At 34.4% G+C, this 24,100-nt stretch overlaps 1 protein-coding gene across 1 annotated transcript in view; it reads right to left on the bottom strand.

Annotated features, from left to right (window-relative positions):
• The window catches only part of LOC111045037 (DNA replication ATP-dependent helicase/nuclease DNA2), a 28,131-nt gene that overhangs the window by 827 nt on the left and 3,204 nt on the right, over positions 1-24,100 (bottom strand). Inside the window, exons 3-16 of the mRNA XM_039426754.1 lie at positions 23,637-23,771; positions 22,671-22,920; positions 21,612-21,799; positions 21,059-21,194; positions 20,470-20,600; positions 19,123-19,335; positions 15,173-15,364; positions 12,832-13,047; positions 11,076-11,368; positions 8,384-8,619; positions 6,702-6,895; positions 4,342-4,525; positions 2,818-2,967; positions 809-979 (exon numbers count right to left, since the gene is read on the bottom strand). Of these exons, the coding sequence (XP_039282688.1) occupies positions 809-979; positions 2,818-2,967; positions 4,342-4,525; positions 6,702-6,895; positions 8,384-8,619; positions 11,076-11,368; positions 12,832-13,047; positions 15,173-15,364; positions 19,123-19,335; positions 20,470-20,600; positions 21,059-21,194; positions 21,612-21,799; positions 22,671-22,920; positions 23,637-23,771 (2,689 nt within the window). The remainder of the gene's footprint in view (positions 1-808; positions 980-2,817; positions 2,968-4,341; positions 4,526-6,701; positions 6,896-8,383; positions 8,620-11,075; positions 11,369-12,831; positions 13,048-15,172; positions 15,365-19,122; positions 19,336-20,469; positions 20,601-21,058; positions 21,195-21,611; positions 21,800-22,670; positions 22,921-23,636; positions 23,772-24,100) is intronic.

The raw sequence follows: 24,100 nt of genomic DNA, 5'->3' as shown, positions 1-24,100 counted from the left end.
CCATTTGAAAACACATGCTCTCGACTAGAGTCGAATCTCTTCTCGGCCTGAGTCGCGTAAGTGTGAGTTAAGCCTAAGTCTTGTCAGATAGCTTCAAATCGTTGTTGAAAATGATCAAATTTCAAATATGATTACGTGATAAATTTATGGATTTTTATAGATCTCGGTCTTATGATAAATTGAGGAAAACTGTTAACGCATCAGTTTGAACATTATTTAAAACTCTCATTTCATGGAAATTTGACCTTTCAAGAAACGCTTCAAAATAAAGATTCTGTTTAGAATTAGATGAATATGTGGAACAGCTTTCGCGGCAATAACCAAGAAAAAATCTACTTCACATAAACTTTGATACAGGACAAAGAACATGAAAATGATGAATGGCATTTCAAATTATTGTCATTGTCTATCATTCAGCCATGTGAACAGGTAACGTTGATTGGACTCCACACATTTTCAAAATAGTAGATTTCAACATTTAATTCCAGTTGTTTAATGATATCCATTAATACTAGATAAACTACAATATGTACTTAATATTTTTATATCAATTATAGTTCTTGATGATAATTATTATAATACTTGGGCCCGGTTTTAAAAATTGGTTAGATTTTAACAGGAATTCAATGCCATCAGAGAATGCTTCTTTAAAAAAAAAACAATTTGGAAGGCATCTTTGAAAAGAACTTCTGTGGTTGGTTCTTGTGTCGTTTAATTATAATTAAACTTATGTGCAACCGGGCCCTAATTTTTAGAAGATGTGAGAACTATTTCTTATAAGCATTATGCAGTAATAATGGACACTTACTTTGGCATGACTAGATCTTGTGCAAGAATAGATGATGATGTGCTTGTCGCGGCCCTGGAAAGTGTCCACTGTGCTAACTTCAACGGCAAGGCCAACCATTTTACTCTTGATCAACGAGACTTGATCTTGGTAGGGAGCTATTACACCAATCTGCGATGCATCCAGTCCAGCCTGAAATCGGAACCGATCCATATTTAAATTAAACATTCTATTCTATTTAAATATTGATTATTCACAAAATATTTATACAGTAGTTCAATAGTATTAAAAAGGTGATTCTTTATTGGATTAGTCAAAAAGTAAATAAGAGCAAAGTAGCCTACATACTATTTGCAAACAAATAATTAATATACAGAGTGTCCCACGAAAAGTGTGACTAACATGAAATTTGCAACAAAAAAGTTCAGTAAAATTTTCTTACATCGACCCAAGTTTTCGAGATATATAGATTTTTCTATATTTTTTAAAAACGTCAATAACTAGAAAACTATTAGTCGAAATCCTATTGTAAGGATATATTTGAAAAGAGGAAGAAATTTACAATAGGATTAACACAATTTTTCCTTTTTTTACGTTTTTGAACTTTTTGAACTTTTTACAAGCGTTCAAACTGTTTGAAATTTACCTTTAAACTCGACAAATGAACTTTTTAACCTTTGAGCGCTCATAAAAAGTTGAAAAACGTCAAGCAAAGGAAGAAATTGAATGAATCGTATTGGAAATTTCTTCCCCTATCCAACCATATCCTTGGAATTAGATTTTGACTAATAGTTCTAGTTATTGAAGTTTTTAAAAGATATAGTAAAATCTATATTGATAACTAAGGTCGATATAAGAAAATGTTACTATAAATCTTGAAAACTAAGGTCGATATAAGGAAATGTTACTATACATTTTTTATTGCAAATTCCATGTAGATTTATGGTCTTCGGCTGTTACACCTTTCATGGGACATTCTGTATAGTCTGCGTTTTACCCCATTGTCTTCAATTTCCCCAAGCCCTTAAACTGCATACATCATCTTTAGAAAGAATATTTTTTCTACAACTGCGCGTAATACAAGAATTTACATACTCAATTCTCCTCGTAGAACAGCTTATTTCTGAGGAGAATCGAGGAGCTGGGTGCAAAAACGACCTCAGGCGGCTGAGGTCGTTTTTGCATCAAACGGTTCAAATCATTCTCCATTCATTAGTGGATTCTACTTTTTCGCTCGCTAACCATCTGCGCATGCGCAGTAGATTTTCTTTACGCTCGCTAATCAGCTGATGATAAGCAGCTTGCCAAAAGTAGGTCAGATCTTAACAGTCTAAAAAGTCGGTAATTGTACCGGACTACCGGTTCTGCATCCATAATGGATATCAGTGTAGACGAATTATTATTAACTCTGCCAGATATAAGTAATTTAACAGGTTTGTGCAGTTGTAGAAAAAAATTTTGTATGTAATTCGCGCGTAATGCTTCTTTATCGCGGCGCGTGATAACTGTTTTGCGCGAGCGATAAAGTCGCGCATTACGCTCTTAATACATAAATAGCTATTTTCTTCTACTTTTGGCTAGTCCTACATTTTAAAAAGTTGTGTTATCTATTAAGCAATGTTCTTTCTTCTGTTCCTTAAAAAAATCGCAATAATTCGATAAAATTATATCTTTTTCCACCTTTAAATAAAACAGGTTTTACCTGTTGACTCTTCAGTACGGTACCGTACCCCAATATAATATTGTAAAAGGAATAACTGTGAAAAATGAAAATTCTGTTACAGTAGTTCAATTCCAACTCAACTATTGTAAAAGAAGTTCTATATTATATTGCGGAAGTGACATCTAGTGTTTACGGACTTCTCAATCTAATTTTACACTTTTTTATTCTTTTCTAAATAACTTTTTACTATTTTTTTAACGTAGCTCGCGTTTTCATTATTTATTGTAGTCACTGAAGAAATACAATGATAATGAAGAGGTCAATCATGTCGAGTTGATAATTCTATTAGTTTGTGAGGGTGACTTACATTTTTCATAGTTGTGACTAAGTTGTAAATGACGTCCGCTTCTCTTCGGTTACTGAATTTGGCGGTTGACACATATCCAGAGTCCAGCACTACCACTGATTGGTCCAAACTCTCTGACAGTGGAAGAGCCATCCAAGACGGGAAGTCCAGCTGTCAACAGCAACACAAACAAACGTGAACGGGTAGAAGTAATTCAAATTAAACATTATGTCCAAATTATGATTTCTTGAATTGAAAAATTAGTTTATGATCTACTCTCAATTCAGTTTCAGTTAAACGTCTCAGTTTTTCATTTTGTCAAAGCTGATGGCATTATACTTACTTGTTATAGGCTTGGATTCATCACCATTTCCCTTCAATTTCTTATGTTGACTCAATTATTGTTTTGGTGGGATTCAAATTTACTCCAAAAATAATTTATTTGTTTTGTGAAAAATGTTTTGTTTCAAAATAAGTTTGGCTTCTATGTTCCATAAAATATAATATAATGTTCAATCCAGAGTAACATTATTCTCTTCTACATGTATTTCTTCATATCGCCCTTCTCTATAAATAATCTTCTTCTTCTTCGATAGCCCTACAGCCCAAATCGAGCCCTGGCCTCCTCAATCCTGCCTCTCCAACCATCTCGATCCCTTGCCTCCGCCCTCCAATTTCTCACATGAAGAATATCTCTTGTATCCTTTGAGACTCCATCCATCCATCTCAGCCTTGGTTTTCCCACTGGCCTCCTTCCACCAGGTTGTCCTACATACATTTTTTGGGGATCCTCATGTCTGGCATGTGCTCCACATGACCTGCCCATTGCAAGCGCTTCAACCTAATGTACATGGATAGGGGTGGCTCCTTGCGCCAACTCGGCATTGTTCCTTATTCGCCAAACTCCTTCCTCGCATACCGCTCCATATATTCTCCGTAGCATTCTTCTTTCCAGAATGATTGCAGCCCTACATGTTAGTGCCTACACCTCACTTCCATAGGTTACTACTGTGCGGACTATGGTTTTATAAAGTCTGACCTTTGTTTTTTCTCTATAAATAATATTCTTATCTGTTTAGAAAATTGCTGTTAATAATAGAACTGGTCCATAGATGATCCATTTATTTTTTTTTTTGTAGTTCTAAAACGATCAATTTTCAAAATGTAGGAACCTTTGGACAGTACACAAATATACCTTTATCATTATATAGTCGTATACAGAATACAAAGTTTGTTAAAAGTGATAGGTCAAACTAGTATATGAATTGATGTTTAACGAATATTATACTCTATACTTATTTTTAAATAACTTTCTCCAAAATATACCCATTTTCATTATAATTGATTTTTTTACTCTGACCAACATGCATAGAAGTACAAACTGGATTACATAGGATTCAGATTCATTGTTTAACAAAACAGAATTCAACTTACGTTCTAGCGTTAAAAATAATAATGAGAGTAAAAGAACATGATGAATCAGAATGAAAATAGCCTGGGAAACGAGAAGTTATCAGCTGAATATGTAGGATAAAATCGACCAACCTTTTCAGTAAGCTTGATTGTGTCATTTTTAACAACATCGTTGGCACACTCCAGTTTTCCTTCATAAGTCAATCCGTTGGCTAAATCGGTGATGCACTGATTCATCCTATACTGAACACTCAGCACTGCTGTCACAGTTGGTCGATCCAAATGGCTGAACAGACTCTGATTTAGGCCTTGATCACTGCAACATTTCAATAAAATCAATAATGAAATAATGTACTCAATCAATTATGATGGAATAATGAAAGGTACTCAATCAATCAGGATTAATTTTGTTCAGTTCAGTTTTATGATTACCCAGCAAAAAATTGATGTATTGAATGATAAAGGTAGGTACCCAAAGTAAGGTTGACTAAAACTGTCAGAATTTCTTATAAATAACATTCATTTTCCCCATTCAAACAATGTTGGTTTGAAGTGATTCCCACTTTGACATGCTGCCTTCTTGCCGCTACATATATTTTCTCCTCAATTATCTCGTATTACAGATCAGATACCATACTAACAACTGGACTTACTTCGCTCAAGTATCCAACACTAAAGTATACTTTCATGAGATAAATGATTGCTGGCAAGATTAATGTATCAGATGCTATTGGCTCGCAGACTCCTGACATTATCTAAATTAGTAAGACCCGATTGCTCAAAAACCTGTTAAATTTTAATAATTATTAAATGCTGCGAGAGCCAATCGGAGAAAATTGTTTTGAAAAGAAGGCTTCTCTGATTGTCTCTCGTAATATTTAACCACGATTAAAACTCAACAGGCTAACAACAAATTATTTATTTATTTTCTTGTAAACCAGTTGTTATTTGGTGAATAAAATTTGATTTGATTTTGTGCAACCGAGCCTAAGTGTTAGTAATTGTATTTTATTTCATAACTTATCTCGACTGACATACCAAACTGATTGCTGATAAAATTTGATTTGACTTTGTGCAACCGAGCCTAAGTGTTAGTAATTGTATTTTATTTCATCACTTATCTCGACTGACATACCAAACTGATTGCTGAGTTAATAATAAATGACATACCTACTGGATATCACACTAACAACTGGACTGATCACTTCCCTCAAATATCCAACACTAATTCGCTGGTGATAAATGATTGATGCACACTAACTTCTGACGAGTAGATTAGATGCTGGCTTTGCAATTATTCAGAGGCATGGTTTAAAATCCCGCACGGGCAAGATATATTTCTCGGGCCACTCCCGTGTTTCGGATGGACTCGTAAAGCCGCCGGTCCCGGCTGCCTAAAAACAGTCGTTAGGTCATGTCAGAGGCCCTGAAATTGATCAGGTACGACCTGAAAACTCCAGACACCTGATCCAGCCAGGTCTCTTGATATTATTATTATTACTTTTGACGACTGCTCCATACTCACAAAAAGGTAAATTAATAGATGGCAGATGAATGTGTGTATAGTCCCGGACTCTAACTTGATCCCTGAACTGATTTACCCATTCCACAGCATTTGATCATCCAGCTATTTGAGTCATTGAGTCAACCAGCCAGCATGCCATAATTCTACCGGGTGATTAAAAAAGACTTTACAACTTTGAAAATTCATATAAATCTTATTAAACAAGGTACAGAGCTGGTTTTGATGTTGTTTTAAAGGAAAACACTTCAAGTTTTGACTCGCGTAGTCCGCTAGTGCCTGGTCGCGCCGTACAAGCGCTAGCGGCAGTTACGTCAAAGATGGCTGCCTTCACTGGACCCGAGCGTGCTAGCTGAGTGTTTTGGTTTGAAAATCGGCATAGTGTACCTTGATATGCTGCAAAAGTTTTTGATAACACAGATCGATGAGGATGGCCGAGAACGAAATGTTTTCTTTATGCAAGATGGCGCACCACCACACTATCTGACTGACGTCCGGGATTTTCTTAATTACCGCTTTCCAAATCAGTGGATTGGCCGTAATGCGTCAATTGCATGGCCCTCTTGTTCCCCAGACTAGCACCGCTGGATTTTTTCTTGTATGGTTTCATAAAAGATATGGAGTATGAACCTCCTTCGCCAGCCACTCTACCTGAACTTAGAGCAAGGATTTGCGCTGCTGTTGAGCAAGTTACACCTGAAATGCTAGTGCGAGTCTGGGAAGAAATCGACTATCGATTGCAGAATAACCAACGGAAGTCAAATAGAATATCTTTAGTTTAAGGTAAAAAAACTTGAAGTGTTTTCCTTTAAAACAACACCAAAACCAGTTCTGTACCTTCTTTAATAAGATTTATATGAATATTCAAAGTTGTAAAGTCCTTTTTTAATCATCCGGTATAATTAGAAATACATCAGTCAGTTGGCTACCTTCCACTTCCGCCCGCCCCTGCACCGAACAACTACTTTACCTGGCACGCTGACTCCTGACGAGAGGCGGCAACTGGTGGGGGTCTCCGACCAGGATGAACCGGTTGGCGGCGTAGAGCGGCCTCAGAGTGGTGGGAAGAAGAACCTGCGTCGCCTCATCCACAAGAACCACGTCGAAACGTCGTCTGCGCAATAGGACATGCGCAGAACCCAGGCATGTCACTCCCACCACTTCCTAGTAACACAGCATACATCAAACAGGTTAGCAATATTATTTACTTATATCTGTTCTATCAATTATTGTGTAGACTATATTAATGGCCGGCCAGATTAAGCGGGTCAGTCACTATCCAATAAACTTGTGACGTACGAGTATATTGTTTTACAAACAGTACAACTAACATTGTACATTGAACGTTTTTTGGGTGCAAATTTCAAACAGAAATTCTATATTTGGATTGTTTTTATGTGATAAATTACAATTTGAAGCACTATTGGACATATGTAGTGGAAATATGATTTTAATTTTTGTTTTTTTTTTTATTAAAAGTTTAAATTTCAACCTTGATCTAGCAATCAGTTTTTATAATTCAAATGTATAACGCTACTTCGCCTCCATGGTGTACACATTGGTTAATGCTGAATGGACTAGGAAATAATGACTGTCAGACAAACTTATGTTCTCCTGACCAAAAACTATATAACATCTCATAGACATTGGAAATATACATTTGAGACTCATGCGCTTCACACACTCATGAGCTGACACAACACATAGTGTATCTGCCATAAATAAATAACTATCCAATTTTTTGACAAACGAGGTCTAATATTCAATATTGGATTCGACGTCGGACCGTGAATGTGGTTGTTGTGGGTGGGGGGAATGTTGCCGGACGAGTTGGAAGTCGGATAGTCAAGCAGCTTAGTCTGAGTCGGGTTGGAACGTGAGTGGGGATGTTGGACTGAGTCGTGGACAACCAATCGGAGCTTGAGAGGTGGAAGATACGACTCTTGGTCCGATTACTACCGATTCAACTTAGTTGGACAAGAAATCAGATAATGAATGGCCCATGAAGAGGTAGTGTAGAGGTAGATTGATTGATTGATATATAGTCGATCCTCTTTTACCGTTAGGTGTTGAGGTTTACGAGAGCCCTCCATCTTTCTCTTTCCTGCGCCTTCCTTCTCACTTCTCTCCACTCCACGCCTCTCTCTTCCGCCATCTTTCGGACACCATCCTCCCATCTCTTACTCCACGCCTCTCTCTTCCGCCATCTTTCGGACACCATCCTCCCATCTATCCTCGGTCTTCCTCTCCCCCTAGCACCCACAACCTTGCACTCCCAGACCCTCCTTGGCAGTCTGTCAGGTGGCATCCTCATCACATGTCCCAGCCACCTCAACTGTGCGGCTTCAATCGTTTGCTTCAGAGGTTTGGAATTCAGGCTGTCTCTGATGTTTTGGTTCCTTGATTGATTGATTGATTGATTAGCTGTCTTTATTTGAAGCCTAGGAGGGCAAACTTAGGGCGCAGCCGGTCCTCTCAACACAGATGTAGAGATAAGAAGTCGAGGTCGAGATAGAGGTACCTCAATGTGACACAAAGATGTCTGCACCCTTGACTCAACCAATGCTAAGAATTTGCAGTAAATCTCACTATCCCTCAAATATGTATATTTTCAAACAATTTACCCCAATTTCAGAGTGAATGGTTGCTAACCTTCCGGTTGAATATAGTCTCCAACTGTTGAGGAGTGCTGTAGACCAGATTCTGTTCGCTGAACTGCTTTACATCGGGATGCACTTTGGATATCGATCCGAGGCGCAGAATATCGATATCGGCTGACAGTCGACGTAGGATGTTGTCGATTGCCGAGTGCGTGTGGCTGGTTACCAGCACACTCTTCCCCAGCTTGGCCAGCAGCTCCACCAGCGTAACCAGTGTTTCGGTTTTACCTTCACAATACAGAGCAATAATAATTGTCGGAGGATTGAAATTTCAACAATATGCTGTACAATTCACGAAAAAACGGGGCATCAACAGCATTATGGTACCCTATACTAATCTAGAGTAACTTACTATCTATAATGACAGTAGAGAAAGATAGAAGAACAGCGTTGCCGATTCTCTACCTAACCTGACCAGTGTTTCTGTTTTACCTTTCAAATAGAGAGCAAATTGTGGGAGAATTGAAATTTCAACAATATGATGTACAATTCACGAAAAACGAGGCGTCAAAACCATCATGGTATCCTACTAGATGGGACAATATACTATCTATAATGAGATCCACGTTATAAAGACAGTAGAACAGCGTTGCCGATTCTCTGCCTTGTTCGATTCGCTACCTTCTATAAAGGATAGCTGATATAAGTATATATGATGTTCATTCTTGTTTAAAATAATCTATTATACAAAGTGCGCCAGAGAATCTTACTTATTTGAAAAAATTCCCGTACGTTAAATTGTTCGTATAGAGAGGCAGGAGGGAGCGCATCTGGAGGGGAAAGTTCTCAAGTTTATCCTCCCTTAAGTAAATTATCCATCATGCTCTGGTCTAGAGAGCAGCGGGCCTTCGCAGTTGAGAGCTTCTTTTCTAATGGTCGATCACCTTCCGCGCTCGATTTGAAATTCCTCCTCACAGACTCGTTCCTGGCCATAATTCGATTCTGTCATTTCCACATGCGATTTTTTATGGGGTTATTTGAAATCTCTGGTTTAAGTCGTTCGACCACGGACCATAGCACACCTCAAGAACAACATTCGCGACGCCATTGCCAACATACCGATTGATATACTACAACGAAATTTCAAAAATCGACTCAGTGTATGCCCAATGGGGTTCACCATTGGTCTGATCTCATTTTCAAGACTGCATGGAAAAAAATTGGGATATTGTATTCTCATATAAAAAAGATTAGAACAATATCTGAAGTACTTTTGTTTTTATTGACCTTTCAAATAAGTAAGTTTCTCTGGCGCACCTTGTATTTTAAACGTCAAGAAGAAATATTTTATCTATTACCATGTTATTACGTGAATAATAATATTACATCACAATCAATCTCATAACAGGGATTTTTTCGCAATAAATTTTCAAAACTATACTATAACATGAACATTGGGGAGTGCAATAGTAGCAAGCATTCAAAAGGCACACCAGTGTTTAATGTTAAGTCGGGCCTAGGCCACTAACTCAAGTTCTGTCTTAAATTTGCAAACTCTTTAAATAAGGATGATATAATTTTGCAACACCTTGAACATTATTACACGGTTTCCAATGCTGATGGCATCAATATTAAACACGGTTTCTGTAGCTGGCAATAGGTTTCAGTTTGTCAAGTTTTCACTTGATCGATATGCTCGCTCACTTGTGTCTTAATTCTGCATTCTAACTCGTACGATAAAGGCCGTTATTATAAAACTTTTGTATGAACTACTATCGTTTTACCCATAAGTTGTTAAGTGTGAAAAAATCATTATCTTGTTACCCACGCACAAGACATAGGTCTCCACACCGTTTTTAGGGGAAGGTCATTTTTTTCAAAATTGACAAACGATTTGAAAATTTTAGAAGATGTTAAAAGGTTTGGTATTGAGTTAAAGGAATATTTGGTAAGATTATCCCTGTACTCGTTACAGGAGTTTTTATAATATTCTATGTGTATGACATATTTGTTTGTAATTAGTATTTAGGCTATATTCCTTAGTAATCTGTGACACTATTCATTTGTATTTTTACATGTTCATGAATAAAGATTTTTTCAATTCAATTCAATTAACCTATAGTGAGGTCCACGTTATAATGGCAGTGGAGAAACATAGGAGAACAACGTTGCCGATCCTCTGTCTTGTCAATGCCTTCTATAGACAGTAGCTGATACAGGTTTATTGATGTAATATTATATGTTCACTCTTGTTTAAAATAATCAATTATATTTTACTAAGAAATAAATTATATTTTTCAATAATTTCATAATGAATTTTCATAATTAAGATGAAATATTTTTTTTATTATTAATTCAACATTGTTAAAAGACGATCTGGCAACAGAGCAAAGCGAGAAAGAGATAGCGCAATCCGTTTAGTTGAATGATAGACAAGGATAGCAATACCATTGATAAGCAAACACTGCCATTATAACGTAGACCTCACTATAGCGTGGCGTAGCTAGAAATACGTCATCGGAAGGCGAGCCGTCCTATCTCACAATGTTGAATCCACGCTATGATGGTGTGAACGGGGAGTGAGTCTGGAGATAAGTCAGCTACGTCTTCCGAAGACGTATTCCTAGCTAAGCTAGGTTTAAAGAGATCTTTATGTAGTCATCATTAGCAAGAAGAACTAATTTTGTTAATAGTTTCTATATAAAAAAAGCTAATTTGAAGTTGAAATGTGAAATAATAATTACCAGTTCCCGGCATGCCTTTGATGAGTAGATAGTGTTGAGTTGATAGGGCTTGGAGTACAGCTTGCATTTGGCACTTGTTCAATTTTGTCATTATTTGCTGACTTTTCTCGAGTACGTCAGCGTCTAGTTGCTTGAAGGCTGGTAAATGGAACGAGATGATCATATTTCTGAGGAAATCCGATTGTGGCGTCATTTCCAGCAGATAGCCGAGATTTGTAAGATTGAAATCCAACTGCATGTTGGACGTATAGTGATCAACAAAGAAGTAGTTGTTCTTGTGGCTGCTTAGGTCCCTGTTCAAACAATAACAATTTTCAATATTACAAGAAATAAAATAGAGACTGAAAATTAATGAGAGAAATTCAGCAAACAAAATGTCTGTTTTTAGCAAATTAATGGTTTTGAAAAAATATTGTATAGGTCCAGGATTTAACCATACAACAGTGGTTGTGTATTTCTATATTTATTCAGCCAGACAATATAATAGACTATTGATAGTGGAAAAACATGCGTTAAAACAAAACTTCTACCCCGAAATTTGAGCAAATAAATAGTCCCAAGAAAGGAAGTAATTACTTGCTTTACTTACTTTATCTGGCTCTACAGTCCTGGGTGGACCTTGGCCTCCTCTACATGACGCCTCCATACATCCCGCTCTTGTGCTCCCTGCCGCCAGTTCGCCACACCTAGCACACGGAGATCTTCCACTACATCGCTGATCCATCTTCTTCTTGGCCTTCCTCTTTTTCGGGTGCCCATCATCCTTTCATCAAGCAGCTTTTGTGGTACTCTTTCATCACTCATTCTTACCACGTGACCCAGCCATTCTATTCTTTTTGCTTTGATACACCTTATAATATTTCTTTCGCCAATTGCTTTATCAATCTCATTGTTAAATCTGGCTCTCCAGTTTCCTTCAACGCAGACTGGTCCCCATATCCTCCTATACATCTTTCTGTCGAAAGACCTCAACGCTCTTTCATCTCTATTCAAAATGGTCCCCGTTTTAACTCCATAAGTCACAACCGGCCTTATCAATGTTTTGTACATCTTAAAGGAAGTAATTGTCGGTAAATTATTTGAAAGGCAGTAAAAACCTGTGTGTATTTGAACTTGAATTGAATCTTCCATGAATTGAATGGATTATTTTATTCGACTATAACCTAGAGGTCTAGAATGTTGATGGTAATATTGCCAAACTGCAAGTGTTCATTGAAATGAATTTGAAAACCTTTATAACTATAGTGAGGTCCACGTTATAATGGCAGTGTAGGAAGATAGGAGAAAAGGGTTGCCAGATCTCAGCCTTGCCACCCAAACAGCTGATACTGGTATATCTGATGAACTTAACTGTTCATTATTGTTGAAAGTAGTTAATCGTATTTTATTTGTCAAGAAAATATATTTTTTAAAGATGTAATAATAAATTTTCATGATTGAGATTAGATATTTTGTCAATTAGTTGAATATTTCTACATTGTTGATGAACGATGTGGCAACATCGCAATGCGTGAAAGACAAAGCGCCATCTGCTTTGTTGAACAATAGACAAGGATAGAAACAACATTGCAAATCACACTATGCCATTATAACGTAGACCTCATTATAAGAACTGAAATGAATAGGTAGTTTTATTTAAATCAACATGTGCAACAATCAAAATCTAAGATAAATTTAAATCATTATTAGAATAAGACGTTCTTAATTAAGGTACTTAAAATTGCCTGGATGAAAAATAAAATATCAAATGTCAAACCTTTCAAGAGAAATCGTGAACTCGCAAGACGAAATATTTTTCACGAATCCTGAAGCAATCGCAACTCGCTTCTCGGTACTGACAACTAAATAATCGTTCAAAGCAATCAGATCACTCAGTTCTTTCTCTCTTCTGAACACATGGTTGTATCGTTCACTGTCTTTCAATACTGGTTCAACTAATTTCAAATTAGCCACACATTTCTTATTTGCCTCTCTGAAATAAAAAAATCAATCAATACACAAGACACAGAACATTTTTCAACAAGAATGCAAAATTTATGAAGTAATTCAACAAATTGAGAAAATCATAGTGTCATAAACAGTTAAGGTATACTGCACAGTACAATATGAAAAATACAGTATCCCTATTTATAAAATAGAATTATAGTACCATTTACAATTAATAAAATAATAAAACAAGAATACAAATTGTAACGTAACTACTAGTTACGATGGTGTGATCACCGAAACTAGTAGTTACGTTACAATTTGTATTCTTAGTGCCGGTTGCACAACAGCCGGTTGAATTTTAACCGTGATTAATTCTGCGAGAACCAATCAGAGAAGCCGTCTTTTCAAAAACGCCTTCTCTGATTGGTTCTCGTGAAATTAATCACAGTTAAAATTTAACCGGCTGTTGTGCAACCGGGCCTTATTTTATTAATTTTAAAGTGTACTATAATTCTATTTTATAAATAGACTACAAGAAAGTAGCTCTGAATTGACACATTTAAAAAAACAGTATCCCTAATACATCCCTAACGATATTATATGGTTATAACACAAGGTTAACCTAATGGTTATAATACATCCCTAATGATAAGCACCTAAGTAGTACTTATGATTCTAGATGAAATACAGCTTCAAAACTTGAACTGGAAGGCCACAATCTACATCGCATTCATGAAAACAAGTACTTTTTTACGTAACAAATGCAAATAATGCAAAGGCTACAATCTACATCGCATTCATGAAAAGAAAGAAGAAGAAGAAAGAAGCATTCAGTTCAAGCAAAATGTATTTCAAAATTTCAAATTGGAAGATAATTACAATTGAGAAAATCATAGTGTCATAAACAGTTAAGGTATACTGCACAGTACAATATGAAAAATACAGTATCCCTATTTATAAAATAGAATTATAGTACCATTTACAATTAATAAAATAATAAAACAAGAATACAAATTGTAACGTAACTACTAGTTACGATGGTGTGATCACCGAAACTAGTAGTTACGTTACAATTGTATTCTTAGTGCCGGTTGCACAACAGCCGGTTGAATTTTAACCGTGATTAATTCTGCGAGAACCAATCAGAGAAGCCGTCTTTTCAAAAACGCCTTCTCTGATTGGTTCTCGTGAAATTAATCACAGTTAAAATTTAACCGGCTGTTGTGCAACCGGGCCTTATTTTATTAATTTTAAAGTGTACTATAATTCTATTTTATAAATAGACTACAAGAAAGTAGCTCTGAATTGACACATTTAAAAAAACAGTATCCCTAATACATCCCTAACGATATTATATGGTTATAACACAAGGTTAACCTAATGGCTATAATACATCCCTAATGATAAGCACCTAAGTAGTACTTATGATTCTAGATGAAATACAGCTTCAAAACTTGAACTGGAAGGCCACAATCTACATCGCATTCATGAAAACAAGTACTTTTTTACGTAACAAATGCAAATAATGCAAAGGCTACAATCTACATCGCATTCATGAAAAGAAAGAAGAAAGAAGAAGAAAGAAGCATTCAGTTCAAGCAAAATGTATTTCAAAATTTCAAATTGGAAGATAATTACAATACAGTATATCATTTTCATCAATTATTTGAAGAAGCCAAAAGGTTGAATAACTAATTTATATATATTAAATAACTAACAAGTACTTTTTACAATCAAATGCAAACCGAACCAAATATCACTGATTGGGATTCAATTTACTGCAAATCCTGATGTTTTGTAGAAGAAAACTCATGTTCTGAGTACGTCTGATGACAGCTTATACCAAGGCGAAACAATTCTCTTATAACCATACCGTGAGATGAAATATTTGTACTCAAAGGTTGTATCTCATGTTTAATTAAATTGAATGAATGGAGATGAAGGCCAAATGTATTCATTTATTTATTCAATGATACACATGGTATTAGATAGTTCATAAAATCTTTACTATTATATCCATTCATTTGTTACATTGCTAGATTCATTTTGTAACTAAACATTTTTATGGAAGCTTATTACGGATTTTGTAAAATCTAGAAACTTGACAACGTTTACTTTTTAATATTTATCAATAGGAAGTTGGTGTACTGTAGGATAGTACTTGTTACCTTTGTTCCGGGGGTAATGTCCAAATATCCTTGACAGAGTAATTATTTCGAGAACCATCAGCTTCCTCCAATTGTATTAGGGCAACCCAATGGAAAACAAACCGAATGTGTTCCGATTTCAAATGGCTAGTTGCTTCCATTGCTAATCCATTCATCGCATGTTCTGATGAAAGCTTTTCAAGGCCTGACTCCCTGTTCAAATAAAAATAAAGTCTATCCAAACTGACTTCACAGAAAACGATTAAATAATCTTATTAATCAATGTAACATGCAATACTACATTTGCAATATTTCAGTTTATATTATCTCATTTGTGTATGCTATTTATGTAAGCAGTATTGCATTCATTGACTGTACACTACGCATTTTTGGTTGAATTCAATATTTGGTTATTGTTATTCTGTAATGTACTTGTAATTGAATAAAGATTTATTTATTTATTGACTATTTACTTCAAGTTATTATATTGCAGAGTGGTTGCTTCTAAGCGCACAGATTATAAAATCGTCGATCAACGGGTTGAAGCTATCAATTAATCAATCATTACACATTACATTACGCATTTTTGTTGAATTCAATATTTGATTATTGTTATTCTGTAATGATAAAGATTTATTTATTTATTAAAATATTTACTTCAAGTTATTAGGTTAAATTGAGGTTAAATTGAGTAGCAATTAGTTAAATTGAGGTTTCCAACTATTTTAATACATTTTTTCAGGAGGCTGGCATAAAGAATAATGTCTCTGTACAATTAAATGACAACATTTTCTCTGACTCCTATGATGACAGAACAATTATTGAGAATAAATTTATAGCTGCTCCTTTTACAAGAGAGGAGATGGATAAGATATTAAATAGTCTAAAAGGTAAAAAGTCAACTGGTCTGGATGGGATATCCACTATGGTGTTGAAGTCTTGTAAAGAATATTTATTAGATCCACTCACCCATTTGGTAAATGAATCTTTGAAGTACGGTGTATTCCCTGATAAATTAAAAGAGTCAAAAGTAGTACCCATTCACAAAGGCGGTGAGGGAAACGTTGCAAATAATTTCAGACCTATTACTCTTGGGAATTCTATTGGTAAGGTTTTTGAGAAGTGTATGATGTTTCGCTTTGTTGAACATCTTGCTGAAAATCAAATTCTGGCCAAGGAGCAGCATGGGTTTCAGAAAGAAAGATCCACAAAGACGGCAATTGTATCCATTTTTGAGGATATAATTGATATGATGGATAAGGGTGAGAAAGCTGTTGGAATTTTTCTGGATCTAAGCAAAGCTTTCGATTGCGTTGATCATTCAATTTTGTTAAGGAAGCTGGAGTTGGTGGGTGTGAGAGATGTTGAACTGGAATGGTTCAGGTCCTATCTCCTGGATAGGTCTCAGTGTGTGGAAATAACAAGGGAAGTGAAAGGGAAGATAATTCATTACTTATCGGATAGAGTATCAGTGAAGGCTGGTGTACCACAGGGCTCTATACTTGGTCCTTTGTTGTTTTTGCTATATGTAAATGATGTGCCAAAAGTTATATCCCAGGGTAGAGTTTTAATGTATGCCGATGACACATCATACATTTGCAGCTCTCAGGATGCAAGTGTGTTAGAAATAGAATCTTTCTTGAACATTAATGCCATAGCCCAGTACCTCTCTCAACTCAAATTAGGAATTAATGAATCAAAATCCCATTTTTTACTATTTAAACATAGAAATAATTCCAGGCCAAATCAACTTATTAATGTACAGATAAATGAAAAAAATGTTAACCAGCCTCATTTCGTGAAATTCCTAGGGGTTGCTCTGGATCAGCATCTCTCTTGGGATTTCTATACTGATCAGCTCTGTGGGAGGATTGCATCTGGAGTCTTTGCACTCCGACAAATAAGAAGATTGAATGATACCAAACTCACAATGGCAGTCTACCACTCACTCATAATGTCACACATCCGCTATGCCATTATTGTGTGGGGTGGGTCGTGCCAGAATTTGGAGAGGGTGTTCAAGCTCCAAAAAAAAGCTGTTAGAGCGATCAAAGGTATTATGCCTTTAGAGTCCTGTAGGAACCACTTTAAAGAATTAGGCATACTAACCGTTCCCTCTATTTATATCTATGAGGTGATTATGCATGTTAGAAGACAGACAATGACTAGAAATGCTGATTCGCATGGATACAATACTAGAAATAGAGGAGACTATGCTTCACTGTATCACAGAACAGCTCTTTTTGAGAAGAAACCTACATATATGGGCCTTAAATTTATTAGAAAGCTTCCTACTCACTTGAAAAATTGTGAAGATGTCAATGTTTTTGAGAAGGATTTAAAAAGTTTTTTGATGCTTGGAGTATTCTATACCACAGAAGAGTTTGTGTGTAGAGAGGGTTCCTTTGTGTGATTTTTTTCTTCTTTTTATGTAATACTGTATGTATTATAAATTTTTGACAATTCCTATACTCTGATTAGAGTCTCTGGGAAGCTTTAAAAACAAACAAACAAACAAACAAACAAACAAACATTATATTGCAGAGTGGTTGCTTCTAAGCGCACAGATTATAAAATCGTCGATCAACGGGTTGAAGCTATCAATTAATCAATCATTACACATTACATTACGCATTTTTGTTGAATTCAATATTTGATTATTGTTATTCTGTAATGATAAAGATTTATTTATTTATTAAATATTTACTTCAAGTTATTATATTGCAGAGTGGTTGCTTCTAAGCGCACAGATTATAAAATCGTCGATCAACGGTTGAAGCTATCAATTAATCAATCATTACACATTACATTACGCATTTTTGTTGAATTCAATATTTGATTATTGTTATTCTGTAATGATAAAGATTTATTTATTTATTAACTATTTCATTCAAGTTATTATATTGCAGAGTAGTTGCTTCTAAGCGCACAGATTATAAAAGCGTCGATCAACGGGTTGAAGCTAGACATCAATCAATCTCTTTATTCAAAACATACAATGTATATTGCACATGAATGCGCCAATCCATTAAACAATACTTCTAATTCTTAAACATAAAACTAGAAAGATATAACGAAACACAACAAAAAACAAACAATAGCAATCAAGGAAGGTACTGTATCCCTAATTCTCCCAATAACATTCTTCAAAAATATAAGTTTCTAACTCTAATAGGTAGTTTTTCAACTCAATTTTGAATCTTGCCCTATCCGTCTATCCATCTATTCATCTCTCTTTAGCATCCCTCCCATTAACCACGCATAATCCTATAGCTTGATTGGGCACAATACTCAGCAAAATGAAATCTTTCACTACTACCTGCAAAGTGGAATTTGTGATTTAATCCAGCAAGTAGAAAATTAACTGAATAGTCAACTGATTACGAATAAAGTAAAGTTCTGAATAAGCTGATTTTTTCATTTGTTCTTATAAAACTTTTTGTTTGCATGCAATGGGTCTTGCAAGACCTGGCAATACTTCGTCAATAAAGACATTATTGTAATGAAGAATCAATCAATAAAGTCTTATAACGCGTTAGATCATAAGTTAAATGAGTTAGTTCACTTACTTGAGTTACGCAACATGCTATGTATTCCATACACAATTTATCGTAATTTAATCTCGAGCATAAACTAGTTAAAATTTCTGCTAACTTGAGCAATATCTAGAAAAGTTGTTGAATATGAGGTGATATTATGGAACTTCTTCATAATTGAAAAAAACAGTTTCAATTTGTCACATCCACATTGACAAATGTTGATGTGGCAAAATTAAAACTTTGTTCTATCAATCTAGAAAATTGTTGAGACTGTATATTTCTCAACAATTATATCATACTGATACTGTATTATTATAATTGAATTAAATAATAATAATAATAATATTAAATATTAATTCGAATGAATTAAATAATAATATTAATTCAATTGAATTAAATAATTGAGTACCCAACTAAATATAACAAACTCACCGGAGAGCTGAAGAGCATATTGTCACATATGGACAGCTAGTGCAGGCTTTCCTATGATTTATGGGTTCGGGTAAGCATGGCGAGGGTAGAAGACCATTCTCATCTTTATCGACAGATTTGCCATCAAACGTATATCTCAGCAATTCGTTGCGAAGAAGAAGCAAGTCTCGTTTTTCCATAACGCCAGCTTTCACTTCCTTCATTACTCCTTCCCTAAACACAAAAAATGGAATATATTATAATGAAAAAGAAATATTTTTCAATTCAATTGCTGAAAGTCCAGCAATTAAATGTGATTAAATAAACGTTACTAGATTCAATAAATTTAAAAACAAAAACAATCCATCGAAAATGGACAACGATTAAAAATGTTTAAATATTTAGTATTACAATATTAAGTTTGTTAATCTATGTAATAATAATAATTAATAATTTTATTTCCATTTTTGCCTAATACAAATTTAGAAAATTCAATGAATACTAGTCAATAAAAAATTGAAAGTTAACATAAACAGATATCCGACTGTATACAGTATCACGTATGTGAAAATACAGAGATCAACAGTTAAAAACACAACAACGTCTCAAGTTGTATTGAAATAAGTTACTTTATAAAAAATAAAATATAACTATGACATAATTAAAGCTCTGTCAAGCTGTAGAGACATTTCTCTACCAAGTAGTCTTTAAGCTTGAACTGGAATGTATATTAGAAATGGTATGGTAGTAATATTTTCGATCATATTTATACCAATTGTAATCAATTGAATCGTCTCATAAATTTTGAAAATCATTGAGTTAGTTCCATTTTTCCACTATTGAAAACTCAATTTTATTTTATTAATCAATAATATATTGATTTTTATACTTTCCTTGGGCTTATTTTCTCAACCTTTATTGATTTTTCGATTCAAAAATCCTTACTTTTGAAAGCTACAATTTCTCAATTTTTAATGGCAAGTTTCTTAATTTTTGATACAATAAAACCGCCTCACTTTAAATATTAATATTATTCAGAGTACTAGCTAATGATATTATTTGCAGTCTTTCTGTCAACTCATGCATTGAAATTAATACAATCTTCATATAAAATACTTCATTTTAGTATATCTTACTCAATTTTTAAAATGGACTGAGCAATAAATGTCAAAAGTGAATGTAGCCCACCAAAAGATTTACATAATAGATCATACAGATGGCAGTAGGCGAGAGACACTTATCAACTCCAGTTAATCTCAACAGAAAATCGCACTCATCAACACATTAACTTGCATGTAGCATGTAGGTCTTCATCATCCTGAATATCTATAAACTATAATTATATATAAAAAATTAAGTTAATCTCACCTCAAGTAAAGAAGAAGCCCAGATGAGACAGGTTGGCCAATCTCAGTCATCATGAGGGCGTAAAGTATGAGTTGGCCCCTGTGCTCAGATGACATTGAGGCGCGCCCCGTTTTCAATTCCAGCGGTAAAATCTTAAATCAAGCAAAAAATGTTCCCAACATTAAAATAAAGAAGAAAGTGATTACATGCCGAGTCACGATGAGAAGTTAAGATGACAGTGCATCTGTAATAGAGGACTTTTAAATACGAAAGTTTAGGCAAAAATGTTTGGATCAATTTATTCAATTTTGGAATAAAATATTCGGAGCAATAGTTTTTTCCAAACTATTTTTAGTTTTTTAATTTAACCTTTTGTAGATTTGACTAATTTAACTTTTGCTGAGTAGATTATATTATACATATACATTGTATAATGTTAATACATTTTATTTGGATTTTACAAAAATCTAGAGAGCTATTTTTTAGAGAAAAAAGATAATGTATAAGAATACAAATTCGCTATCACTTTATACAATCTTGAATTCAATTAATTCTGAATACAAATATAAAAGATTCGAACAAAATATTGTAATTAAAGTATTTTTAGTACCTTGGTAGAGTTGTCAACTTTCACCTTCACAGTGACATCAACCTTCCCTTTCAAGCCTAGATTTGTGGCCCAAATGTTTTCTTCTATATCCTCAATAGCTGTAATTTCTCCTTGCCAATCATCCTCATTTTTCTTTCTGAAATTTCAAAAATATTTTAAAAGTGACACGTACATTTTTTCTATACATTTTTCTAATACTTTTTTTCTATAGATAAAAGAATATTGCTTTATGAAGGATTGCTATATGAGCTTTCAAGAAGGAAGTACTTGAATAAAGCGTGATTACTTATAATGCCGTGAAAACATTACACACCATATTTTCCACGTTTATTACAATAAATGATCAATTTACTGTAATACTGTATCGATCAAACTTAGAAATAGTAACTTCTAATCGAAATTATTATGGATGAAAATTAACTATTCAGATATTTCAATTTCAAATCTTCAGATTGTTTTAATACTGATTATAGGCCTAATCATCAAAAATATACGGCTTACAAACTATATACGGTTCGTCGATAAGTTTTTCTATGGAAGTAAAATTCCTTACCCAACTACAGGTGGAATATAAGTTGATATGAATGTTTTAATCCGAGGAACAAACAAGTCCAACTGCTTCTTGACATGTTCCATTGTCATCTGCGACGAATACATTGAAAATATGAAACTTTTGGATGAAATTGAGTTGTTGGCGATCGTTCTGATTTCATCTTCGCTTCGCACTTTCCTATCTAGCACCTGAAATGAATAAGACAATTTATTAAAACCTGTTACAGGAATGTTTTGTAGAATTGTTTTTTAAAGTTGATCTTGAATACAGAGATTATTTAGCTCATGTCATGAATTCGACCAACAGATCACTAGAGGTCTCTTCTCTAATTGTAAGCCCTTTACTAAATGTGAGGTCATGTTGAATATTTATAATGCAACGCCTGCAGCAGTGAGGAGCAAGCTAGAGTATGCAGCACTTTTTTGGTAGCCATTACAGATTACTGCCGTTAATGATTTGGAGATTATTCAAAACAAGTTATTGAGGTATCTCTATTTCAAAATGTATAATACATTTTGTCCAATAGTTTTTTCCACTGGAACCTTGTGAAAAATTATGCTGATCAATTGATTTTTGGATTATTATTTTTAAGCTCTACTAACTCTTTTATCTCTTTTCAACCTTTTCTTCCTTTTATATATTTTTTCAAACTATACACCTCCATTAAATTTCTTAGATCTAAACCAAATATCGTTTCTCTTCTAATCTTATTGTACTGAATCGTTGTGGATATTTAATGTTCGATATTATATTTCTCTTTTATTCGTTTTTTTGTAATGTTATTTATTTATACATTGATACATACAATATAATTCTCAACTATGAATAATTGGGAAAGGAACAACAGGCTTAAAGCCCAAAACTGTTCCTTTCCCAAATTTAGATAGAAATTGTCCAAAAATACGTTATGTTTATCACATCATAAGTTTTGTCCAATTTTGATATGCTACTAGATATGTCATTGAGTCTCGTACTGAAATTTTTCTGTGAGTCTTTCTTTGTTTGTTTCGAATTAATAAATAAAATAATACATAAGTTATAAATGATTGATGAACTGACCTCTTGCAATATCTCATGAACTAGTGACCCCATGACCATGATGTCCGACCCTGGGTCCAGCCCCCGGAACATGTTGGCCAGTATGGCACGTCGCATACAGAACAATGAGCCAACCAGAGCTGTGCTCGAGATGAGTGTGTCCGGCTCCAGGACAACGAAGCCATGCAGGTCGCTCACCACCCAACCCACGTGCGAATCCCACTTCGCTGCAATGCTGATCGTGTCGTTTTCTCTCAAAACCAAGCCCGACCTGAAAAATTACATACATCAGGTTTTTACGTATTATGAAATAATAATGATGGATTGTAATACAGCGCATTAATAATATTTTCATTACAGCGTGATATAAATAATTTCATAACTTAGAATTATCATTTTACCATCTAATGTAGCATAACAAATTCACAACTATAGTGAGGTCCACGTTATAATGGCAGTATTTGATTAACAATGGTTCTCCTATTGTCTATCAATCGACAAAGCGGGTAGTCCCATCCTTTTCTAAATTCTCAATATTATCAGATCGTTTCTAACAATGTTCAAATATAATTACCTAATTAACAAAATAATCAATCTCAAGTAGGTTACAAGAATTTTATTATTAAATCATTAAGAATGAACAGTTGATATTACATCATACATACCAGTATCAGCTTCTTCTTTAGAAGGCAGTGGCAAGCCATATAATTGGCAACGCTGTTCTATCACTCTCCACTGCCATATATCATGGACCTCACTATACAAGTGTAGCCCACAGGAAGTGAATTTCTGATGTGTTTCGAAGCCCTGATTATGTTTTCTGCATACTTTAATATTGATACCTATTTCTTATTTTTATGTATCTTTTATAGCTTCTCAATATATTATTGTAATGGATTAACTAAAAAAATAATCCAAGAAAATTAATCAAACTATTAATATTATTTGAAAAAGTTACTTTAAAATAAGATATTGAGATCTTCTTACCATGATCCTTCCAGAGTACATTTAGTTTCTGCGGAGCTCTTCAAGTCCTTGAGATGAATTTCGGTTTTATGTAAACCTTGTAAGTAGTTGATTTTAGTTATGGTGCAACGTACAGCTTTCTCCAAGTTCAAATCACTGAAACCAATGAATATTAAATCAGTCTTTCTTTCATTCAAAGAGTGGACAGAATTCATTGATCAAGTTTTCCAAGTTTTATATGTGTTTGACTATTTTAACTTGAACGTAAATCTTTTTGGCATGAACAATAAACCAATATTATTTGGACCAAGTTAGGTCCAACCACCAATACAATCCCGACTTTTGGTCATGAAAAACAGGAGGAGTATGAAGTAAAAAACTATACTGAATCCAGAAGTGTTGATTGGAGAAAAATGTTTTTAAAGTAAGAAAATTAAAAATACTATAGCCTAATCTAAATAATTTTTGAAGTAGGAAATTTCTGA

This window comes from Nilaparvata lugens, chromosome 4, assembly GCF_014356525.2.
Source record: "Nilaparvata lugens isolate BPH chromosome 4, ASM1435652v1, whole genome shotgun sequence".
NCBI lineage: Eukaryota > Metazoa > Arthropoda > Insecta > Hemiptera > Delphacidae > Nilaparvata > Nilaparvata lugens.
This window is presented reverse-complemented; position numbering and strand designations above follow the sequence as displayed.